The sequence below is a fragment of the Anoplopoma fimbria genome, chromosome 12 (assembly GCF_027596085.1).
Source record: "Anoplopoma fimbria isolate UVic2021 breed Golden Eagle Sablefish chromosome 12, Afim_UVic_2022, whole genome shotgun sequence".
Lineage (NCBI taxonomy): Eukaryota > Metazoa > Chordata > Actinopteri > Perciformes > Anoplopomatidae > Anoplopoma > Anoplopoma fimbria.
The window spans coordinates 13472643-13491419 of record NC_072460.1 but is presented as its reverse complement, the minus strand read 5'-3'; the positions used below and the strand labels follow the sequence as shown (position 1 = coordinate 13491419).

Genomic DNA, 18777 nt, shown 5'->3' with positions numbered 1-18777 from the left:
GGAACTACTTTCTCTCGCCCCTGGAGATCAGAAAGCGAAGCAGTGACGCCACCTTGTGGTGAATGAATGAATGGATCCCGGATCCCGGATGTGGACAGTCTGTTTGCTACCATAGCCTATCATACACACCATCACTTAAATTATGTTATGTTTTGTACGTCGTGTAAATAACATGGGACTGCCGTCAAATGGCGCGGTAAGATATCATTTTACAGAAGTGGAAACCACGTGGTAGGATAGTGACGCACGTCACAGCTTACTATCTTACCATAACGTTTGCAGCGGGTTAGCTTGTAGGCTAGTGTTAGCTTTATACGTGTTTTAAGTAAACAAAACGGAATTGTCACATGCCAGACTTATCCGCCATTGATGAAGGTAACTGGTGACTGACGTGGTCAACTTCACTTTGTTGAGCGGCGTTAGTCAACTAACTTGTGAGATTCCTCAAAGTAAAAGCGTATTAACCAAGTTATCTACGGGTTAACGAGGCTGATTACTAGCTACCTCTCTCCGTGGAGGCGTTAACGCTCTGCTCTCTGCACTTCTTCTTCACCTTGTATCTCCACAGGTGCTGAGACATAGAGGGAAGAGATTTGAAAACGCACCAGGACCTCAGCTTTGAGCTCACGGGTGCCGTCTATCACACCATGTTGGTGACAGCATATCTTGCCATCATCTTCCTGCTTGCCCTGTGTGTTGGCCTGGAGCTCACAGCACGCCGCCTCACCCCCCCTCAGGCGACTCCTACTGCTGTGGCCAACCCGGTTTTCCGTCGCTTCCAGAGTGTATTCCTTCGGGCGTACCTGTTGGCTTTGTGGGCAGACTGGCTCCAGGGTCCTTACCTCTACAAACTCTACCGACACTACAGCTTCCTGGAATCCCAAATAGCCATCTTGTATGTGTGTGGCCTGGCCTCCTGTGTTCTGTTTGCTCCCTTTTCAGGCTGGCTCCCTCAAGTCTTGGGTCGCAGACAGACATGTCTTCTCTTCTGCGTGTCCTACTCTGCTTGTTGTCTCACCAAGCTGTCCACAGACTACTTTGTTTTGATTCTGGGTCGGATCCTGGGCGGTCTGTCCACATCCCTGCTCACCACCACATTTGAATCCTGGTACGTGCACCGGCATGTTGACATCCACGATTTTCCCAAAGAGTGGATCCCAAGCACCTTCACCAAAGCTGCCACCTGGAATCATGGGCTTGCTGTGGGAGCAGGGCTGGTGGCTAACCTGCTGGCTGAGTGGCTCCACCTGGGGCCAGTGGCCCCTTTTCTCCTTGCTGTGCCCTGCTTGGCGGGCTGTGGCTGGGTGGTGCTAACGGACTGGGGCAAGGAAGAGGCTGAAAACGGTCCTGGAGGGGTCGAACAAAAACTGCCCCTCAGCACTCCAAATGGGGGTGTGACCCGTTTGTCTGCGAGGGCCCGTTTCTCACGCAGCTGCCATGATGGGTTGCGCTGCCTGCTGTCAGACAGGAGAGTCATGCTCTTAGGTGGAGTGCAGGCTCTGTTTGAGAGTGTCCTTTACATTTTTGTTTTCCTGTGGACCCCGGTACTGGACCCTCATGGCCCTCCTTTGGGAATAGTGTTCTCATGCTTGATGGCTGCCAGCATGGCCGGCTCATTGCTGTACCGCCTAGCCACCTCCACGCGCTATTGTCTACAGCCGGGCCATGTTCTCTGCCTGGCTGTGCTGATGGCCTTCTTCTCCTTCTTCATGCTGACCTTCTCCACTGCCCCAGGCCAGCCTAGACCTCATGAATCCTTCCTGGCCTTCCTGCTGCTGGAGCTGGCCTGTGGGCTCTATTTCCCTGCTGTCAGCTTTCTCCAGGGCAGGGTGATCCCAGAGGAGAAGCGGGCTGGTGTACTGGCCTGGTTCAGACTGCCTCTGCACCTGCTGGCCTGCTTAGGGCTGCTGGCGCTTCATGGGGAGATATCAGGAACAGGTGGCGGGGAGGAGGGGAGCGGCACCAGACACATGTTTGGAGGCTGTGCAGTTATGATGCTGGCGGCTTTGATGGCTGTGGTCAGTCTGTTTACTCTGGGCAGAAATGACACAGACCTGAGACTGGAGGGAACTAGAGGGGAGGGGGAGATGGACTGAGGAGATGGACCACATATTCATTTATGCTTGACTGATTTCGAATGTAACGTGCCTGTTTTGTGTGGCTAAAAGTAGAGACTTGACATGTTCCAATGATCATAAGTCTATAGTTTGCCAAATACATAATTGAAGTAAATCAAAGTCCAAATCGGGGGTTTTGTTCGATAAAAATTTAGATTAAGTTTATTTTATTTTTATATGTTACCTAGTTGCTTATTTGTTGATGCTGTATTTTTAAGGAGAGACTTTACTAATCCTGTCTGCGTTGGGCTGCTTTGGGAACTTAACCATATCAACCTTCATTTGTCAAGTAAACGGCTGGAATGTCCAAAACTCCTGTATCAAACCATTCCAGATAACACAGTATTGCCTCATTGTCTACATTGTGGGGGGGGGAGTTTTTTGTCACAATATTATTAATTTCACTTGTCAGTGTTGCCATGAAGATCAGTAATAAAGTCGTATCATCGTATGTTTAAAATCAAACATAAAAATAGTTTACAGAGAGCTCAACAAATATAAAGAAAATAAGGTCACATCTAGCATGTAGACCAGTATGTGAACACCAGCTCTTGCAATACTTCTGTTTGTTTTCTTTTATTGCGTCTGTTTATTTCTTTGAAAAGACAAATCTACAGTTTGTTGGTTTTACTGTGAATGCTTCCTCTGCATCATCTTTGGGATATTTTCTCACATTATCTATGATCTTTACACTTTTAAATAAAAGCGTATATATTGTACAGAATTCATATTTATTTGTTGGGTATTACTGGAATTTCAATTTGCATCATATTGATGTTTTATAATATGTATTCAGTAGTAGTGTCAGTTTGGGTTTCCAAATAATCCAAAATAGTGCAAAATCAAATATTTTAATGTATCTATTTTTTTAAATAGAAAATGTGTTCCCAGTAATTGTCGCTCAAGCAGATCGAAGCTACATTTTTATTTGAATCAAAATGAACAAAAACTTTGAGCATTAAGGTATTGTTCCGCACCAATCATTTTATAGAAAAATAGGAAGATATAATAATTAACAATTATTTGTAGGTTAAAGCTGTAAATAGTTCAAGTGTAGTGAAAAAAAGCCACTTGTGTTTTAAGTAATGAAATGAAAGAGTCCTATTTACGTTCACCAAATACATTTTTTGAGAAACGTTTATATCATTGTATCTTAGGTTTTGCTGCAGACCATATTTCCGGATTTCTCTGGACTTTTCGACTCATAACGGCCTATGCGGGGATCCATCCTCCCCATTTTGCCTGCAGCTGTGGTACAGTCCCAGCTTTTCTCTATGGCACAGCATCACCTGGATGCTGCTAGAACATCCTCCGTGGGTGAGGGAGGGGTATCTGCACGAGTCTTAACTGCGTTGTTTTGGGATTACATCACAAAATCGTCAGATGCTGTCCAGTCTGAGCAGGCAAGAAGAGTACTATCAATCTGACGTCCTTCCTCACAGCTTTCAGTCCTTCAGCTAAACTCTGCAAGAACCACATTAAGAAAGGAGACAACAGAGACCCATTGACTGGCTGGCTTACAGAACAAGACAGACAACCATCATGACACAGGGCAAGGTATGAATTTGCTTTAATTTATTTCAGTTAATGTTTCCCTCTTTCCTCTATTTAAGACAATCTAAAAAGATTTAGATTTTCTAAATGGGTCCTAGATCATTACATAAGAGTGAGCTGATGTGCGTGTCTCCACTCCATCCCTTTAGTCTCACCATTGTGAAATGCGTAATGGAGGCTTTTCAGTTGTTATTACCAGCAGATTAAGTTATTTTAATAAATAACTAACTTGGGTAGTAGATTTGTATTACTGGTTTTTGTATCCTGCGGTATAGTAGCATTTCTAAGCACAGAATAATAGCTGTATTTTGTATTCGCGCTAAATTTATTTATTGTGGTGTTTCGTTCGATGCTAATAAGCATTTGAAAGTTACCTGAGTTTATATGAATGAAATGCGTCACAGTCTGTTTTACCATGTACGCACCATGACAACCCAGTCCTCTCTGTAGCTCTAATGTTAAACTGTCTTCGAGTCAGTTTGTGTCGTATATTTTGCCACCCAAAACAATAAAACAGTGTTGAGTGGTTATAAGCGAAATTCTGGCTTGAATAGTTAATAAATAATTAATGAGAATCGGATATTCTCTGTGACCTGAATGCTAATAGCCTAACGTCACCTGATAGTCACAAACCAGGGTTCATGGAGTATTATTTTCTAATTCCTTGCATTAATTCCTCATTATCATAGTTAGATTATGGAACAAGCTTTCATTTTTTTGGTGCGCGTAATTGCATCGCATGTGCTCATCCAATGCGACAATAACACAGTCAACGCGTTAACTGCGTTGAGGCAGCGTCGGCTTTCCAAGAACGACTTTCAGGAATCAGAATGCATTTATGAGCACGAGCAGGCCCTTGAAATAAGACCATACCCCTCAACTGACATTGTTCATCATACAACCTGAACAATGGCAAATAAATGACCCTTACTGTTCCCTGCCACTGTGTGACAAATAGGATCTGTGTCAACCTATCAATTAAAACTCTTTTAAAAGGCTATGGTAGCAGGTATGAACACTGTGAATGGTTAACGTTTCCATTTGTTGGAGTTGGCTATATTTATACATGAACCAGTTGGTATGTCGAAATGTAAATTAAAAGCAGTTGATATCAGTTGGATGGTAAGGTTATCACTGCTATCAGCATATTTTTCAGTTGAAGTTGCAGAGATACACACTGAAACTGTTTAAATATCAGTTGAAGTGTAAGTACTGAAAGTGAGTAACTGTAGTGTCTGTAAAATGTGATGGCAGTACAAGTTTAGGTGATTATAATGCAATACAACACTGTACAACAGCATCTGCAAATCCGTCATGACCATTCATCTTGATAGCCTACTTTTTTCATTTTCTAATATTAAAAAAGCTCCTGCAATATGACTCACTTGTAATCATCCTGAATAATATGCTTTACACAGTGTGATTATTTGCACCATAACTGTTACAATGTAATACTTTAAGTGAGTATGCGTTATATCACACTAATTAACAAATGCCTTTGCTGAAACTCTAGGTAACAGTGCCTAAAGCATATAACTCTGGTAGTATCTGAAACATTTCACCGTTTTTTAATCTTTTTCCTTTTAAATTTTGATTAACTCTCACGTTAAATGTGTAAAAGACCTTTAATCCAAAAGAAAACAACTTATTCATCTTTTGTGCTTCTGTGTCAGCTGTCACTTGCAAGCAAGGCCACCAACGGCTCCTCCAGTGTAGAAGCTTTAGTGTCACCAACTCCTCCCAGCTATGAGGAAGCCACTGCAGGTATGGAAACACCTATATCCTCCTATATTCAATCATAAAGTTAGTGTGTGATTATCTTCAACAAATACATTTGGTAATGTTTTTCTTTACAGAAGTATATGTTGGCTGTTATGCATATACATCTTAACCACCAAAAAAGTCTTAAATAAATGTGTTTTTTAGGCACCAGTGCTCCTTTCTACAATGATGTTGAGATGCTCACAGAGTGCAACTGGGATGATCGCAACATCAGGAGGGTGTTCATCCGTAAGGTATGAAAAAGCTTCATTGATTATACTATTAGCTCTGTTGTGAATACTGTGCATCACTGATAATTTACCTCAAATGAATATTGTTAAACTTTAAAGGCTTGCTCAGCATATACCAGTACATGTACAATTGTGCAATATTTTTTCATTGATTTCTTTTAGGTGTACGCCATCTTGATGATCCAGCTTTTGGTGACTCTTGCGATTGTTGCTATTTTCACATTCTGGTGAGTGAAAGACCAATCTATTTCAATTGTCTCTCATGTGTAACAATATTTAGAAAGAAATTCTGGGTAGTGATCTTACTTAAGACTGTTTTCCTTTTAGTGATCCAGTGAAAGAATACATTCAAACCAACCCTGGCTGGTACTGGGCCTCTTAGTAAGTAACAGTGTTTGATCAGTCTCAACCCATAATACACAGTTACACTGTACATTTTTGGTTCATGTCACTTCCTTCGATCTAAATTTCTTACTTTTTTTCCTGTTGTTTACCAGTGCTGTGTTCTTTGTCACATATCTGACACTTTCTTGCTGCTCGGCACCACGGTAAGTTAAAACTTCTAAAAATGAAATGCACATCATCAACAAAACCAAATCAAAACAGTGCTGTGATTCCAAACCTTTCTGTACTCTCTCCTACAGGAGACAGTTTCCATGGAATCTGATTCTGCTTGGCATCTTTGTAAGTACAAGGCAAATATTACATGTTTTTCTTTATAGACTGAATTTAGTGTTTCTTATTAGCAGTGTTTTCAAAACAAATCAAACATTCATAAATTAACAATATGTATTACTATGTAACTTTCACTCAACAAATGATTAAAGGGATATTAGAAAATGCCTTCATTTTTGCATGACTATTATATGTTCTGTTGCAGACCCTCTCGCTGTCCTACATGACAGGGATGTTGTCCAGGTACCCTTTTATGTTTGCTCACAGTTTTGTGTCATTGTCTTGTGTTATTTTGTATCCTATCTTTCTGCTTCTGATGCTATCCCTAGCTAGTATGATGGCATTTGCATCTAGAAAATAAGGCAGCAATGTATTCTTTTTACAATATGTGAGCTTGTATGTGTAGCCAGTGATGTAGGCCTATATAAAACTGTGTTGTATATTCTGTTTATTTTATTTCTTGAAACATTTTCAGTAAGTTGTGTTTGCGTGTTTCTTGTTTGAATAGCTTCTATAACACCAAGTCAGTGGTGATGTGTCTGGGCATCACAGCAGCAGTCTGTCTCCTGGTCACAGTCTTCAGCTTCCAAACTAAGGTGAGAAAAAAACCAATGTTCCTTCATTATACTTCACATACTTTTTGATATACTGTATGCAAAATAGAAAGCGAAAATCATTCACATGTCAGCTTTTCACGCTGTTTGATTAACATAGGTTTGATTTTATGTTTTTTCTCCATCTAGTTTGATGTGACATCTTACCAAGGCGTGCTCTTCGTCTTCTGCATGGTCATGTTCATGTCTGGACTGGTGCTGGCACTCGTCCTTCCCTTTCAATATGTAAGTATTAGGCATCAAATTAGGCATGTAAGACTGGAATGTGGAGGATTTTCAGGATATAGTTCCATCAAATGCAGATGTAAATTTAAAGTCCGACAAACATTTAAAACACTGGCATTGCCTCTAATCAAGTAATTTTTGCCATTTAGGTACCCTGGTTGGATGCCACCTACGCTGTCCTAGGAGCCATACTGTTTACAATGGTAAGGGCACACACACTGTCAAGCCATTGCTGATAGTCAACAATGCATGATCATTTCTATAAATCAACAGAAAGATGTCTTACTTGCTGTTTTATGTTCTGTTTCAGTTTTTGGCATTTGACACCCAGCTCCTCATGGGGAACAAGCGTTACACCATGAGTCCAGAAGAGTACGTCTATGCCTCTCTCAACATCTACCTAGATATCATCTACATCTTCTCCTTCTTCCTCCAAATCTTTGGAACAAAACAAGAGTAAAGCCCACCTTTCTTACCTGTAAAGGATGGGAATCTAGGCAGACATGATTTTAATGACAATGCTTCCAATTTTAACAGCTTTATTTTTTGCCTGATACTGATGAGGCCACAGATTCTTTGTGAATCTCTTGTCCGGCTATACATGTACATAGATGAATGTCAGTGTTCACACCCAAAATGTCTACTACCTTTCCCTCCTCTCTAGCATGTTGTGAACCCACACCTCATTATAAGGTTAGCTTACTAGCTTTACCAGCAAGAATCAATCGGTGATCTTACTCCATTTAACGTAGATAAAACAAACTGTGAGAGTTCATCTGAAGTTGATTGGGTGTCTTTATGTCCATTCCTGCCTAGATATCACACATGTCCTGCAAAAAATAGATTTCAATGCTCTTTGAGAGGTATGTGATCTATAATACATTATGCATGACTCTAAAAAAGCTCTAACTATGCGAATTGTAGTCATCACATCATTGGGCTATTTTTTGTAGATGGTGATTTAATGACTGAAAGCACAAATGTGATTATAAAAAAAAAAAAAAAAAATGTGTTTTCAAGCATATCCAATGTTGTCTCAATACTGTGAATTAAAAGAAACCCCATGCTGTTTTGGGGGGATAGGTGACATGTTGTTTTTTTTAGCTTTTGAATGACAATTTAGAAATATTATTCATTGAATTTGGGATATTGTTACTCATCTCTACCTTGATTTGCTATATTGTCTATGTGTTGGTTTTACTCCATTTAACTCGGAGGCTGTCATTCAATGCACTCCCAGTGTTGTTTTCTAAATATGTGTGTTTGAAACCTGAAATGATGTGAATGAACAATGTGAGAACCATTTTTTTTTTTCATGAAAGACATTTAGTTTGGGCAAAGATTGATTGTTCGCATTATAGTTTTCAGTCTTGATATTATTTAAACTTAAACTTATTTGTTCTGAAGTGGTTTCACATGATAATCAAATATAAAGATGACAGTGCCATACATTCATGAATTTACTGTAACTTTTGATAAGGCCTACTTTTGTGGAAGGGCTTGAAAGCATGACATTTGAAGTTTATTTTTTTATGACAGAATGATATATTTCAGAAAGTCTGTGATATAAAATGGTGAGTTTGAAGCTTGTTATGAATTCATAAGTTGTCTAAAGTGGCCTTGGACTACCTTTGTGTGATGATATTGATGCAGTATATTGTTTTTAGAGAACCCTGCATTTAACTGACAAATTGGTGTAACTGTATTAATTTATTAAAGGGTGAATGTGTCTGATTAGACTCACTGAGTGTCTCTGATTTATTAAATAACAATATGCCCTAACACTTTCTACATTGTTTTAGTAGCAGTACTTTTAATGTGTTAAGAAAAAAAATATTATGCCACTTTTCATAGGACAAAATGGAGTTTAACTTCACTTTTAAAATTTCAACTCAAACATTGTGTTATGAAGGTGTCTTGGGTTTCTCCCTAAATATTATGAATATTCTCCTGTAATCACCTGCTAAGGACCATGGCTATGGGTAAAGGTGATGTAGTAAGATAAGATAAGATAAGATAAGATAAGATAATGCTTTATTAGTGCTGCTTGGGCAGGGAGTAGCCGGTCTTAATCCTGAACAGGGTATCTTCCTGAGTTACATGTATGTTGTCTGGCAATTCAATTAGTTACAGCGGGAAATAAATACTCAAAACCTTGAAAAGGCCTCCTTATGAATGCTTAAGCCATCTGAGAACACACTTTGTGGCTGTATGTGTTTGGTATAATTGCTTCATTGAAATTAATATTTCAAAAAATAATAATCAGATGAGACGAGATTGACTATTCCTCTACACGCAATTACATGTGTTCAAAAGTCAACGCCGGCATGTGTGACGTGATATTAAATGGTCTACTCTGGTTTCCAAGCAACCAGTAGAAGACGGCGACACTCGGATTTACGGCATCCAGTCAACCAATCAGAATGGGCGATGGTAGAGCGTCCTGTTCAGCCATGTTGTGGTTTTGAATGAGGAAGAAGCGGGAGATAATATTCTACAACGAGTTTATATGGTTTTTAAAGTCACGTTAGGGATATAGAAATGAGTTAGGCTGGGACCCAAAATGATAACCGTTTCCCCGAACGCGTTGGTTGCGGCTTGTCGCCTTCCTGCTGGAATCTAAACACACTTCCATAGATTAGCCGCGCCGTAGCAACGTTAGCTAGCGAGGCGGTTAGCATAGTGTGCTAGCTAGGAAACTAGCTAATTCCCAACTGATTGGCTAACGGTTAGCTCGTTTCCTGGGGATTCGTGAAATGATAATGTTGAGGAGTGTTAGTGTTTGAACCTACCTTCACCGGATGAAGCGCTTTGGCTTCGTTAGGTTTGACTGTACTGTCAGGTAGACTTGAAGGAGCTAACGCGATTTATCTTCACACCAGCGGCGTTATCTCTGAAACTTTTGAGCCATGTTGAATAAAATCTACGAATGGATAGAAACCAGCTTTGCCAATCTTCGCAATGGTGAGCCAGCTGTGGAGGACTCAGGTGAGCCCCGGACACCGGCAGAGGTCCCACTACGGAGGAAAAGACCAATTGAATGGTATGAGCTGTGTAACCAGCCCCGCTGTGTTTAAAAGGACCGACCGCTATTTGATCTAAAATGTGTTTAAGTCAGTTAAACGTTTCTCTAAAACATTCATTTTGCGGCTACTTTCAGTTTGTTGACATGGATGCAGTGTGTTTAACTGTAAAGTGTCTTTCTGTTTTTTCCCCCCTAAGTTTGGAAGACGACCATAACATCGAACAAGATGGCTCAGTCATAAAGAAATCACGAATGGGTAATTATTAACTAACTTTATGACATATTAGTAGTGGAGCGCAAGGTAGTTCTCCAATCAGAAGGTCGGTGGTTCGATACCCGGCTTCAGCAGTCGATGTGTCCTTGGGCAAGACACTTAACCCTGAGTTGTTGGTGTGGACTGGATGTTGCATGAATGTTAGTTAGAGTCTGATGGTGGCACCTTGCATGGTAGCCTGTCATCAGTGTGTGAATGGGTGAATGATATGCAATATACTACTGATTGTAAGTCACTTTGGATAAAAGCGTCTGCTAAATGACTGACTGACTGTAATGTAATATTATGGTGTGAGTGTATGTAGCGTTAAAGTTAAATCTGTGTTGTCCTACTAACAATCTGGTTTCTATTTCTGTAGGAGATCTTATTGACACAGTCAAGATCGCAGCTGAAGGGGTTAAGAGTCACAGCTCCAGTGTGGCGACATGGATGAGAAACAACGTGAGCCCTACCTTGAGCAATATACTGCCTGCCTTTCCCGGTCCTCCACCTGGAGAACCCGAGCCACAGCCCTCAACATCAGCAGCAGCAGTCTGGGCTGGGATGCCGGTAAAGAATCAATGTTTTGGCCTGACTGTAGAGATGTCAAAACATGTTTGGCCTTGGTTTAAACATCTCGTATATGTGTTTGGTTTAAGATTGTTGAAAGGAACTGTCTGGATGAGACCTTCGCTGCTCCCTCGACAACTTTGGAGTGGAAATCATTCAAATCGGGTAAAATTTTCACTTAAAGTGCTTGAAAGCTTTTGCATTAAGGTAGCTAAAGATTGTGCACACTTTAAGCTCTTTGCAAGAAATACATTTTTCTACTGTTTGTTTATTTACTCTAGAATGGTTTCGCAATGAGAAGAACAGTATTGGATCAAAAGTCTGTAGGCGACAAGTGTGCATGAGTTCAACACATCGTGAAATGCCAAAAACAAATGGGCATTCAGTCAATCTGCCGCCATCCGTCACCCCAAAATTGCAACCATCTCCTCGGCTAGGCAGGCCCCTAAACCTCCGACCGTATGGAACACCAAGGTATTCATTGTGTCTTGTCTTTCCCATTTCAATAGTTGCCTTTTGTTAGATGATGTGTCATTATACTGTGTAAACTGTTGTCAATTGATGATGTTTTGATTAAATCACTGTCATTTTGTGTCTGCAGTTTTAGTGGCGTGGCAAGCAGCTCCTGCACTAGCATGTATGAAAAGACATTTCCCATCAAAGTGGTGCAGAGCCCAACACACAGCTCCTCATCCGGGCGCATGCACAATGCCAGGCCCCACTGCACAGCACAGCAGGTCAGACACCAGGACAAATTGAATTCCTGCTAACTCAGTTGTTGCATTTCTTCATTTGTTTTATGGTTTTCCTCTTTGTTTGCTCAGTCTGTTTGTGAAGAGGAGAAGGAGGTCTACAGGCAGCTTCTGACCATGGTCTCTGGTGGTCAGTCATCTTTCCTTCACAACGGCAGCTCACACGGCATTGTGAGGTCACACAGAGATTTGTGAGTATTCATACAAATACAGTAGACTTTAACAATGCCAAACCCTCAATGAAATATGCAAAGGAATACAAAGTGAGAGGGGGATGACTGCATTCTTCGTATGCAGTCACAGGCCAGTGGGTGGCTCCAAAAGCATAAGCATAACATCAACAGTGGTGTTTTATCCAAAACTCTAGTTCTTGTGGCAGTTGCTCACTCTGAATAGGCTGGAAGTTGTTTAAAGATGCTCTGTAGTTGGAACTGGACTTACTGTCCATCTTTACTCCAATCACAAACTTTCCCTACATTTATGTGGGTAGTGAATTAAAATGATGAATACATTTCAATAGTTCCATGTCTATCCTTTATGACTTTGACTGTTCTGGACTGTATCTACATAAGTGCCTGCTCTCTCATCTGCTTACGCTTGTCACTTTCTCATCAGCACCAGCTTCCTGACCACCAGCCGCAGACTGCTACAGTTCTCTTCCCCTACTAGGTCAGCAGCAGGGGGAACTTCAGATGGACCCAGCAGCCCCCCCAGCCCCACAGGGATATCCAGCCAGAGCTCTAGCAACCTCCCCAGCCCAGTGCGGAATTCCAATAGGCCAGGGATCCAGACATGGTCTCTGGACACAGACCCCAGCTCCAGCAGAGCAGCTACTCTCACAGCAGCTCCCTCCCCATCCACTCTTCAGGACAACTCTTCTCAGGACACTCAATCATCAGGTACATTTTTCACCCACTTGTGTGTGGAGTTACAGGTATTGTGAATTGGTACTTGTTCTTTGGTTGCGATCTTCTTGTCTTCTCTTGCAGCTCATGATGGTGACTCTGTAATTATTATAAATGAGCAAAAGGGTAAAAAGCAAGACCGTGAATTGAATATTTGCTTGCTTGTGTACTTGTTCTTTGGTTGCGATCTTCTTGTCTTCTCTTGCAGCTCATGATGGTGACTCTGTAATTATTATAAATGAGCAAAAGGGTAAAAAGCAAGACCGTTCAAGGTTAGTTATGTTTTTAACTCAATGTTGCTATTTTGTTCCTTACGTTGGTGCTTCACAAGCTACATTTCACTAAAGTTAATGTGCCATATGTAACGTGTAATTCCATTTTTTTTTTAATGTATACACGTTAACTGATTTCTCTGTGTTTACAGTGTGCCATGTTTCCAAGCAGAGTTATGGATCAAAGAATTGTAAGTACAATTCAATGCTTTTGATTCTATAAATGAGCCATTATTTTATGGGAACAGAGAAAAAAAAATGTTTTTGTCTCTGTAGGACTAGTATGTATGACTCTCGGGCGAGAGAAAGACGGAGACAGATTGAAGAGCAGGAGGCCCTGGCTGCCCTGTTGCTGCGACAGGTGAGTGTGCCCCATGGAAGCTCTCTTTCAGATTCAGTTTTATCGTATAATTTGTATCTCAACCTCTTCTTATCCCACTTCTTATCTGTCATGTTGTTGCTGGTTCCCAGCGCTTGTCTGACGAGTCGCAACTCAGCCCAGATGTGGAGGTCCACGTTAGAGTTCCTTTGGAGAAGGAGGTTCCTTTGACTCTTGTGATAGAAGAACCGAAACCTTTAGAAGAGAAACCCGAATTCCCCGAACTCTCAGAGGTGTGGTCATTGTGTCTTAATGAGTATGCAGTGTACTTTCCCATGTGTTTCTAGCTTTCTTATTTCTTCCTTTTTTTTTTTTTTTTTTTTTTTAAAGTAGAAAAGCAATTGAAAGTAAAGAGTGATTTAATGGTTGCCCTGTTTTTCTCTGCATGTTGAGTGACCAACACTAAAGTCTCTTCAGGCCTCCCCCTAAAGCACTCCCCAAAATTATCATTATGTAAATGTGAAAAAGTGACATAACGAATATAAACAACAAACTTTGCCTTTAAGTTAAGACCAGATAGTCTTCTCCCCCCCATATACACACACACACACACACACACACACACACACACACACACACACACACACACACACACACACACACACACACACACACACACACACACACACACACACACACACACACACAAACTTTTTTAGTCCCATTCTTTGGTTCTAAACAGTAAGACCAGACTGATTTTCGATTTAATAATAAAACTTGCTATTTTTTGTGTCTGCAAGCTGTCAAGCTGTGTAATATTTGGAACAAAACTATATCTAATGAATATAAGTTAATATAAAGTGAATATTTCCTGGGTTTTCACATGTTTGCTGTCTCTTTCTACTAAGGAGATGGAGGCTGAGGTGACCAGGGTGCTGAGAGGAGGTAATCATGAAGTTTTAAGTGAAGGTTTTGGTCTCAGCCTTACACGCAAAGACGTGCAGACCCTCAGCAACCTTAACTGGCTCAATGATGAGGTGGGTGTACGTTATCCTCAAGGTCAGATCTGTGTGTGAATGATCAGCAGGCATTCATTTTGCACTAGATTGAACACACCTATTTTGATTATGTATACATTACAATGTTCAAAGAAATGCTTGACCATGATTAAATTGTGCATGTAATAATTGTTACACAACTGAGTAATACAGTGTTGCTTGTTGGGTTAATTGAAACTCTCCCTCCTTAATCTCTAAGGTGATCAACTTTTACATGAACCTGCTGGTGGAGCGCAGCAAGGAACCCAGCCTGCCATCAGTCAATACGTTCAACACTTTTTTCTACCCCAAGCTGCGCAGCAATGGCTACTCTGCTGTTCGCCGCTGGACCAAAAAGATGGACATCTTTTCAAAAGACATCCTGCTGGTTCCTGTCCACTTGGGGGTGCACTGGTGCCTCTCTGTAAGTCTTAATGACCATAATTGCAAACCTGGAATTGGCAATCGTGGAATTAATGGTGCAGTTTTTTTATTGTGCAACTCTTTCTCTTAGGTGGTGGATTTCCGCAAAAAGGCTATCATGTACTTTGATTCAATGGGAGGAAACAATGATGAAGCCTGCAGAATGTTGTTGTGAGTTTCAGTATCAGATATGTTTGTTTGTTTGTTAAATGGGATATATATTAGAAGAGGTAAATGTAACTACTGCAAAATTATTTTTATGAGCTATCAAAGTGTAGTGAAAGTAATTTAAGTTTCCCCCCCCCAGTGAATACCTGAAACAGGAAAGTAAGGACAAGAAGGGCAAAGAACTGGATACCTCAGGCTGGACTCTGCACAGCAAAAAGCGCAGTGTAAGTCCTAAACACATGAAGACCGAGAGCACAACGTAGTCTTTTCTCATTGTTGTGCCATGCAATTTTTGGATGGGTTTCCATTATCAGCAGAAAGTTTCAGGTTATAGTTCAAGGAGCAAATAGTTTCTTCATCCTTTCTCCAGCTTGTCCATGTTCGTGCTGCACGGCAGCATTGTTAACTAATGGGCTAGTTTTGATATTCATATTGTTTTGTTTACATTTTACACGTATTCAATTTGCACCAACCTTGTAGTTGTACAGCACACACAAGAGCATTGCATCAGCTACTTGTAAAGCAAAGTTTTGTGTTCAGCCCTTACTAAGTTCTTGGAAGCTTATTTTTAGTTTGACAAATAAGTGTGGCTTGTGAAGAGGGGGAAACGCCTATGAATCATCTGTTGACATATATATGTTGTTTCACCGGCACATCCATCAAGTGACCAATTTTGGAAAGCAGGGCATCCCCGAGCTTCAAACTGATGCACCTGTTGACATATTCTTAGTGTACTGGTTGTATTTAAGGAGCAGCCTGGAGGTTGACCTTGGTTTCATAGTTTACTGTGTCTCATTAACAGAGCCGTATTATTTACTATGTTGCTTTGTGTTACTGTGATTTTTATTTTTATTTTTTACACTTTCACAAGTGAGCTATTTCATTAAAGCAGGGATGCATCTGAAATGTCAAACAAAGAGAAACTATACTATATACTGTGTAAAATATATGAATAATTATATTGCATAGTCAATAAAAAAATCTTATGATGCTGGATGCTCATCTAGGGGAAAAATCCACTCTAGAATGTGATGGAATTTTCAAAGCAAAGACCTAGCAGTTGGAACACTAATTAGATAATCATTGTTCTTGATCAAATATCCTGTCATACATATACAGATAATAATAGTCATTTTGCGCCATGAAATATTCAATAACATCTTAAATCTTCCTTTGCTTTCAGGAAATCCCACAGCAGATGAATGGTAGCGACTGTGGAATGTTCACATGCAAATATGCAGATTACATTACCAAAGACAAGCCAATCACATTCACACAGGTAATCGCAAACAAAGATGAATCTGCTAATCATCATCATCATCATAGTGGCCTAAAAATGTCTCACATGACGTCCCTTTACTTCACAGAACCACATGCCCTACTTCAGAAGACGGATGGTTTGGGAGATTCTAAACCATAAGCTGTTGTGAATTCGTGTAGTCGGCTCGCTATGCTGGAAATACAAGCCGTAACAATGGCTGAACTACGCTCAACAGCAGGATCTACTTACAGTAGTCTTGTTTAGGGAAAAGACTTGAACACCAGCTCTTCAGATCAGGAACCAGCTCTGCTACTCTGCATCCTCTGCTGCCGATCAAGCTCTCAGCTGATGTGATGCTGCTGGAGCACCAAGCACTGCCTCCCAGTCCTCCTTTTTGGTGCACCCATGGGGCATCAGTTTAGCAGCTGACATACTGCGTGTTTTGTATTGCCTAGCCAGAACTGTTTTTGGAATCACACTTGTACTGACTTACAAACCACACTCTGAGACAATGTTCAGTTTGATGCAGACATACCAAGTTTACATGTTTTTGTCTTACAGGGAGATGAGCGCATTATGCTCCGTCTTTTTTATACCGACAGTAATACTACTTTTCAGTGTCGCTGTTGATGTTTGATACTCTTGGTACGTTCAAAGGAAAATAAACTCACGACTATGAAAACTGAAGTTTGAAAGGCTTCTAATCTTAAAAAGTCTGTCTTAGTATTTGGGCACAAAACTTTTGTCTTTTTTTTTTTTTACCCATAATACGAGCAGTTCACCTAATGCAACTATTTTTGTAAATTGTTTGATTGAAGCCCAAAGCTTCTTGAAGCATTGCCTCGGAGTATGGTTTAACAGAAATAGAAAGTTTTACATTGCCACATACTTGCAAGTGTGAAAAACGGTCTTAGTTATATTCTAAAACAGCAGGGTTAAAAAAAAATGTTAGTCTTGATAAAAGATTGTAAATTAAGGTTCAAAGTCTATTTTATGTATTTCAGAGTCTTTTGTTTTGCAGCAACTTTTGGGCATATTCAATATATTTTGAACTTTGTACATACTAAAAACATATACAGCCTCTTGAACAGTGTAATATACTTTTTTCTTATGTTTTTTTTTTTATCTAGATTTAAGTCTGTTTTAGAAATACATTCTCATGTTTTTTGACTGTTATTTGTGTATTACCTCAAAATCAACTTGGTTTGATAAACATGAGAGAACCTGGATGTGTATTGGCTTATTTGAAGTGCATTATCTGTTTTACAAGATACAAAACCTGCAAATGGTCCCTTGTGTAACATAAAGCAAACGCGCCACAGTGAATTCCTTTTTTTTTTTTAAATGGCAATTTCCAAATCAAACCAAGGTAAAAGTTTAATAGCTGTAGATTTTTTTTTCTATGAAAATGACAAAGACCTGCATCATGGCACAGACAGACAAACATTTACTGAAGGAGGTTGTTTGATGCACAAAGCAGAATCCTGCACAGACCTCTCTGAACATGAGTTAAGAACTGATCCCATATGTGACTTGATGTATCCAATGACCTTCAGCTAAAATATTTCTAAATACTCAATCCAACATTAGCAGCAATATTTAGACTCAATAAGCCACCATTCAGTTTTCTTCAATGTTTTGGATAGAAACAATGGAACAAAAAATAGCCATTTAAAGATGTATATGCCTCATAGATCTATGTTCAGAGCAGCTTGAGTTGACATCAACATTAGCAGTGCGTGAACAAAGAAAACAAGCCAAACAAGTCCGAGTAACACTTCACCGTCCCTTTCAGCGAAATCTAAGGCATTTCTGTGAAGTTTAATTTTCTCTTGGAAATAAAACCGTATGAATTACTCAGCATGAAAGCAAGTTAACAAACAGGACCCGACAGGAAACACAACATATAACCAGAACATAACAACTGCAACTGCATGGAAAGCTGAATTACATCTAATACAAACCTATGGTGTCCATGTAAAATAAAAGCTAGGTAGTCGAGTGGCCACACCCGCCTTCATTCACAAAGCACAGCTGACACATTTTTACAGACTTATTAACAACTACGTTTTGGTTTGAAATAGTTCCCTTTTAATGCAGCAATTTTACTAACAATCAATGAACCAAAGATGAATGTGTCAGTCAGAAAACAAACAAGTGTCAACAAATGTATAATGAAAGAGAAAGCTAGAATGCAACGACATTGTGAGGTGATCCATTGCCATGATGTGAGGTGTCTCTTGGATATCTGTAGTATTGCATTTATAAGGATAATAAATTAATTGCATAGATCGTCAGACCTTGGACGTGTTTTCCGAGTATTGGACGGAAGAGTTAAAGGATTTTGACACAGTACCAGCTGTGAACGGCCATGAGACCTACTGAAGTTGGTTATTGCCTGTGAACCTTGTGCACAAACTGAATCTACATTTCTCTGGCAGGATGAGGTAAGTTAAGGTTTGAACATATAAATGTATCTTACGTTGTTCCCAACTGTTTGGGGCACAACACTGTAACAATGCATCTGAACCTAGCATACATAATTCATCCGTGATCAGGAGTCATGTTCGCAAAGTGCCAACATTTGTGACACAA

General features: G+C 40.2%; 3 protein-coding genes across 5 annotated transcripts; all 3 read left to right on the top strand.

Annotated features, from left to right (window-relative positions):
• The first annotated feature begins 57 nt into the window (after nucleotides 1-57).
• mfsd5 (major facilitator superfamily domain containing 5) lies at nucleotides 58-2841 on the top strand. Of its 3 annotated transcripts, none has more exons than XM_054609662.1 (2): nucleotides 58-196; nucleotides 569-2841. In XM_054609662.1, exon 2 carries the CDS (start codon nucleotides 648-650, stop codon nucleotides 2094-2096), a length of 1449 nt encoding a protein of 482 aa, XP_054465637.1. In that variant the 5' UTR covers nucleotides 58-196; nucleotides 569-647; the 3' UTR covers nucleotides 2097-2841. The 3 variants fall into 3 exon arrangements, with proteins under 3 accessions (XP_054465637.1, XP_054465639.1, XP_054465638.1); XM_054609664.1 differs by having other exon boundaries at nucleotides 58-231; XM_054609663.1 differs by lacking the exon at nucleotides 58-196 and adding an exon at nucleotides 252-375.
• An 818-nt stretch (nucleotides 2842-3659) lies between these two features.
• On the top strand, nucleotides 3660-8868 carry LOC129100108 (protein lifeguard 2-like). The gene is made up of 12 exons (XM_054609637.1): nucleotides 3660-3674; nucleotides 5345-5435; nucleotides 5598-5686; nucleotides 5846-5910; nucleotides 6011-6064; nucleotides 6181-6231; nucleotides 6328-6367; nucleotides 6564-6601; nucleotides 6867-6954; nucleotides 7102-7197; nucleotides 7347-7400; nucleotides 7508-8868. The coding sequence occupies exons 1-12, from the start codon at nucleotides 3660-3662 to the stop codon at nucleotides 7655-7657; spliced, it is 831 nt and encodes a 276-aa protein (XP_054465612.1). The 3' UTR covers nucleotides 7658-8868.
• Nucleotides 8869-9546: 678 nt separating this feature from the next.
• On the top strand, nucleotides 9547-17494 carry senp1 (SUMO specific peptidase 1). The gene is made up of 18 exons (XM_054609208.1): nucleotides 9547-10240; nucleotides 10420-10478; nucleotides 10855-11045; nucleotides 11135-11210; nucleotides 11327-11519; nucleotides 11647-11782; nucleotides 11870-11988; nucleotides 12413-12696; nucleotides 12911-12974; nucleotides 13127-13165; nucleotides 13251-13335; nucleotides 13446-13586; nucleotides 14202-14330; nucleotides 14551-14754; nucleotides 14845-14924; nucleotides 15061-15145; nucleotides 16105-16200; nucleotides 16289-17494. The coding sequence occupies exons 1-18, from the start codon at nucleotides 10107-10109 to the stop codon at nucleotides 16349-16351; spliced, it is 2178 nt and encodes a 725-aa protein (XP_054465183.1). The 5' UTR covers nucleotides 9547-10106; the 3' UTR covers nucleotides 16352-17494.
• Nucleotides 17495-18777: the final 1283 nt, after the last annotated feature.

What these genes read in the sequence shown, in the direction of transcription:
- mfsd5 (XM_054609662.1), top strand. Translation starts at nt 648, where the DNA reads ATGTTGGTGACAGCATATCTTGCCATCATCTTCCTGCTTGCCCTGTGT.
- senp1 (XM_054609208.1), top strand. Translation starts at nt 10,107, where the DNA reads ATGTTGAATAAAATCTACGAATGGATAGAAACCAGCTTTGCCAATCTT. An exon ending in CAGTCTGGGCTGGGATGCCG is followed by an intron (nt 11,046 to 11,134) that starts GTAAAGAATCAA and finishes GTTTGGTTTAAG; the next exon opens with ATTGTTGAAAGGAACTGTCT. An exon ending in GTGGAAATCATTCAAATCGG is followed by an intron (nt 11,211 to 11,326) that starts GTAAAATTTTCA and finishes TATTTACTCTAG; the next exon opens with AATGGTTTCGCAATGAGAAG.
- LOC129100108 (XM_054609637.1), top strand. An exon ending in GGAGGGTGTTCATCCGTAAG is followed by an intron (nt 5,687 to 5,845) that starts GTATGAAAAAGC and finishes GATTTCTTTTAG; the next exon opens with GTGTACGCCATCTTGATGAT. An exon ending in TGATTCTGCTTGGCATCTTT is followed by an intron (nt 6,368 to 6,563) that starts GTAAGTACAAGG and finishes GTTCTGTTGCAG; the next exon opens with ACCCTCTCGCTGTCCTACAT.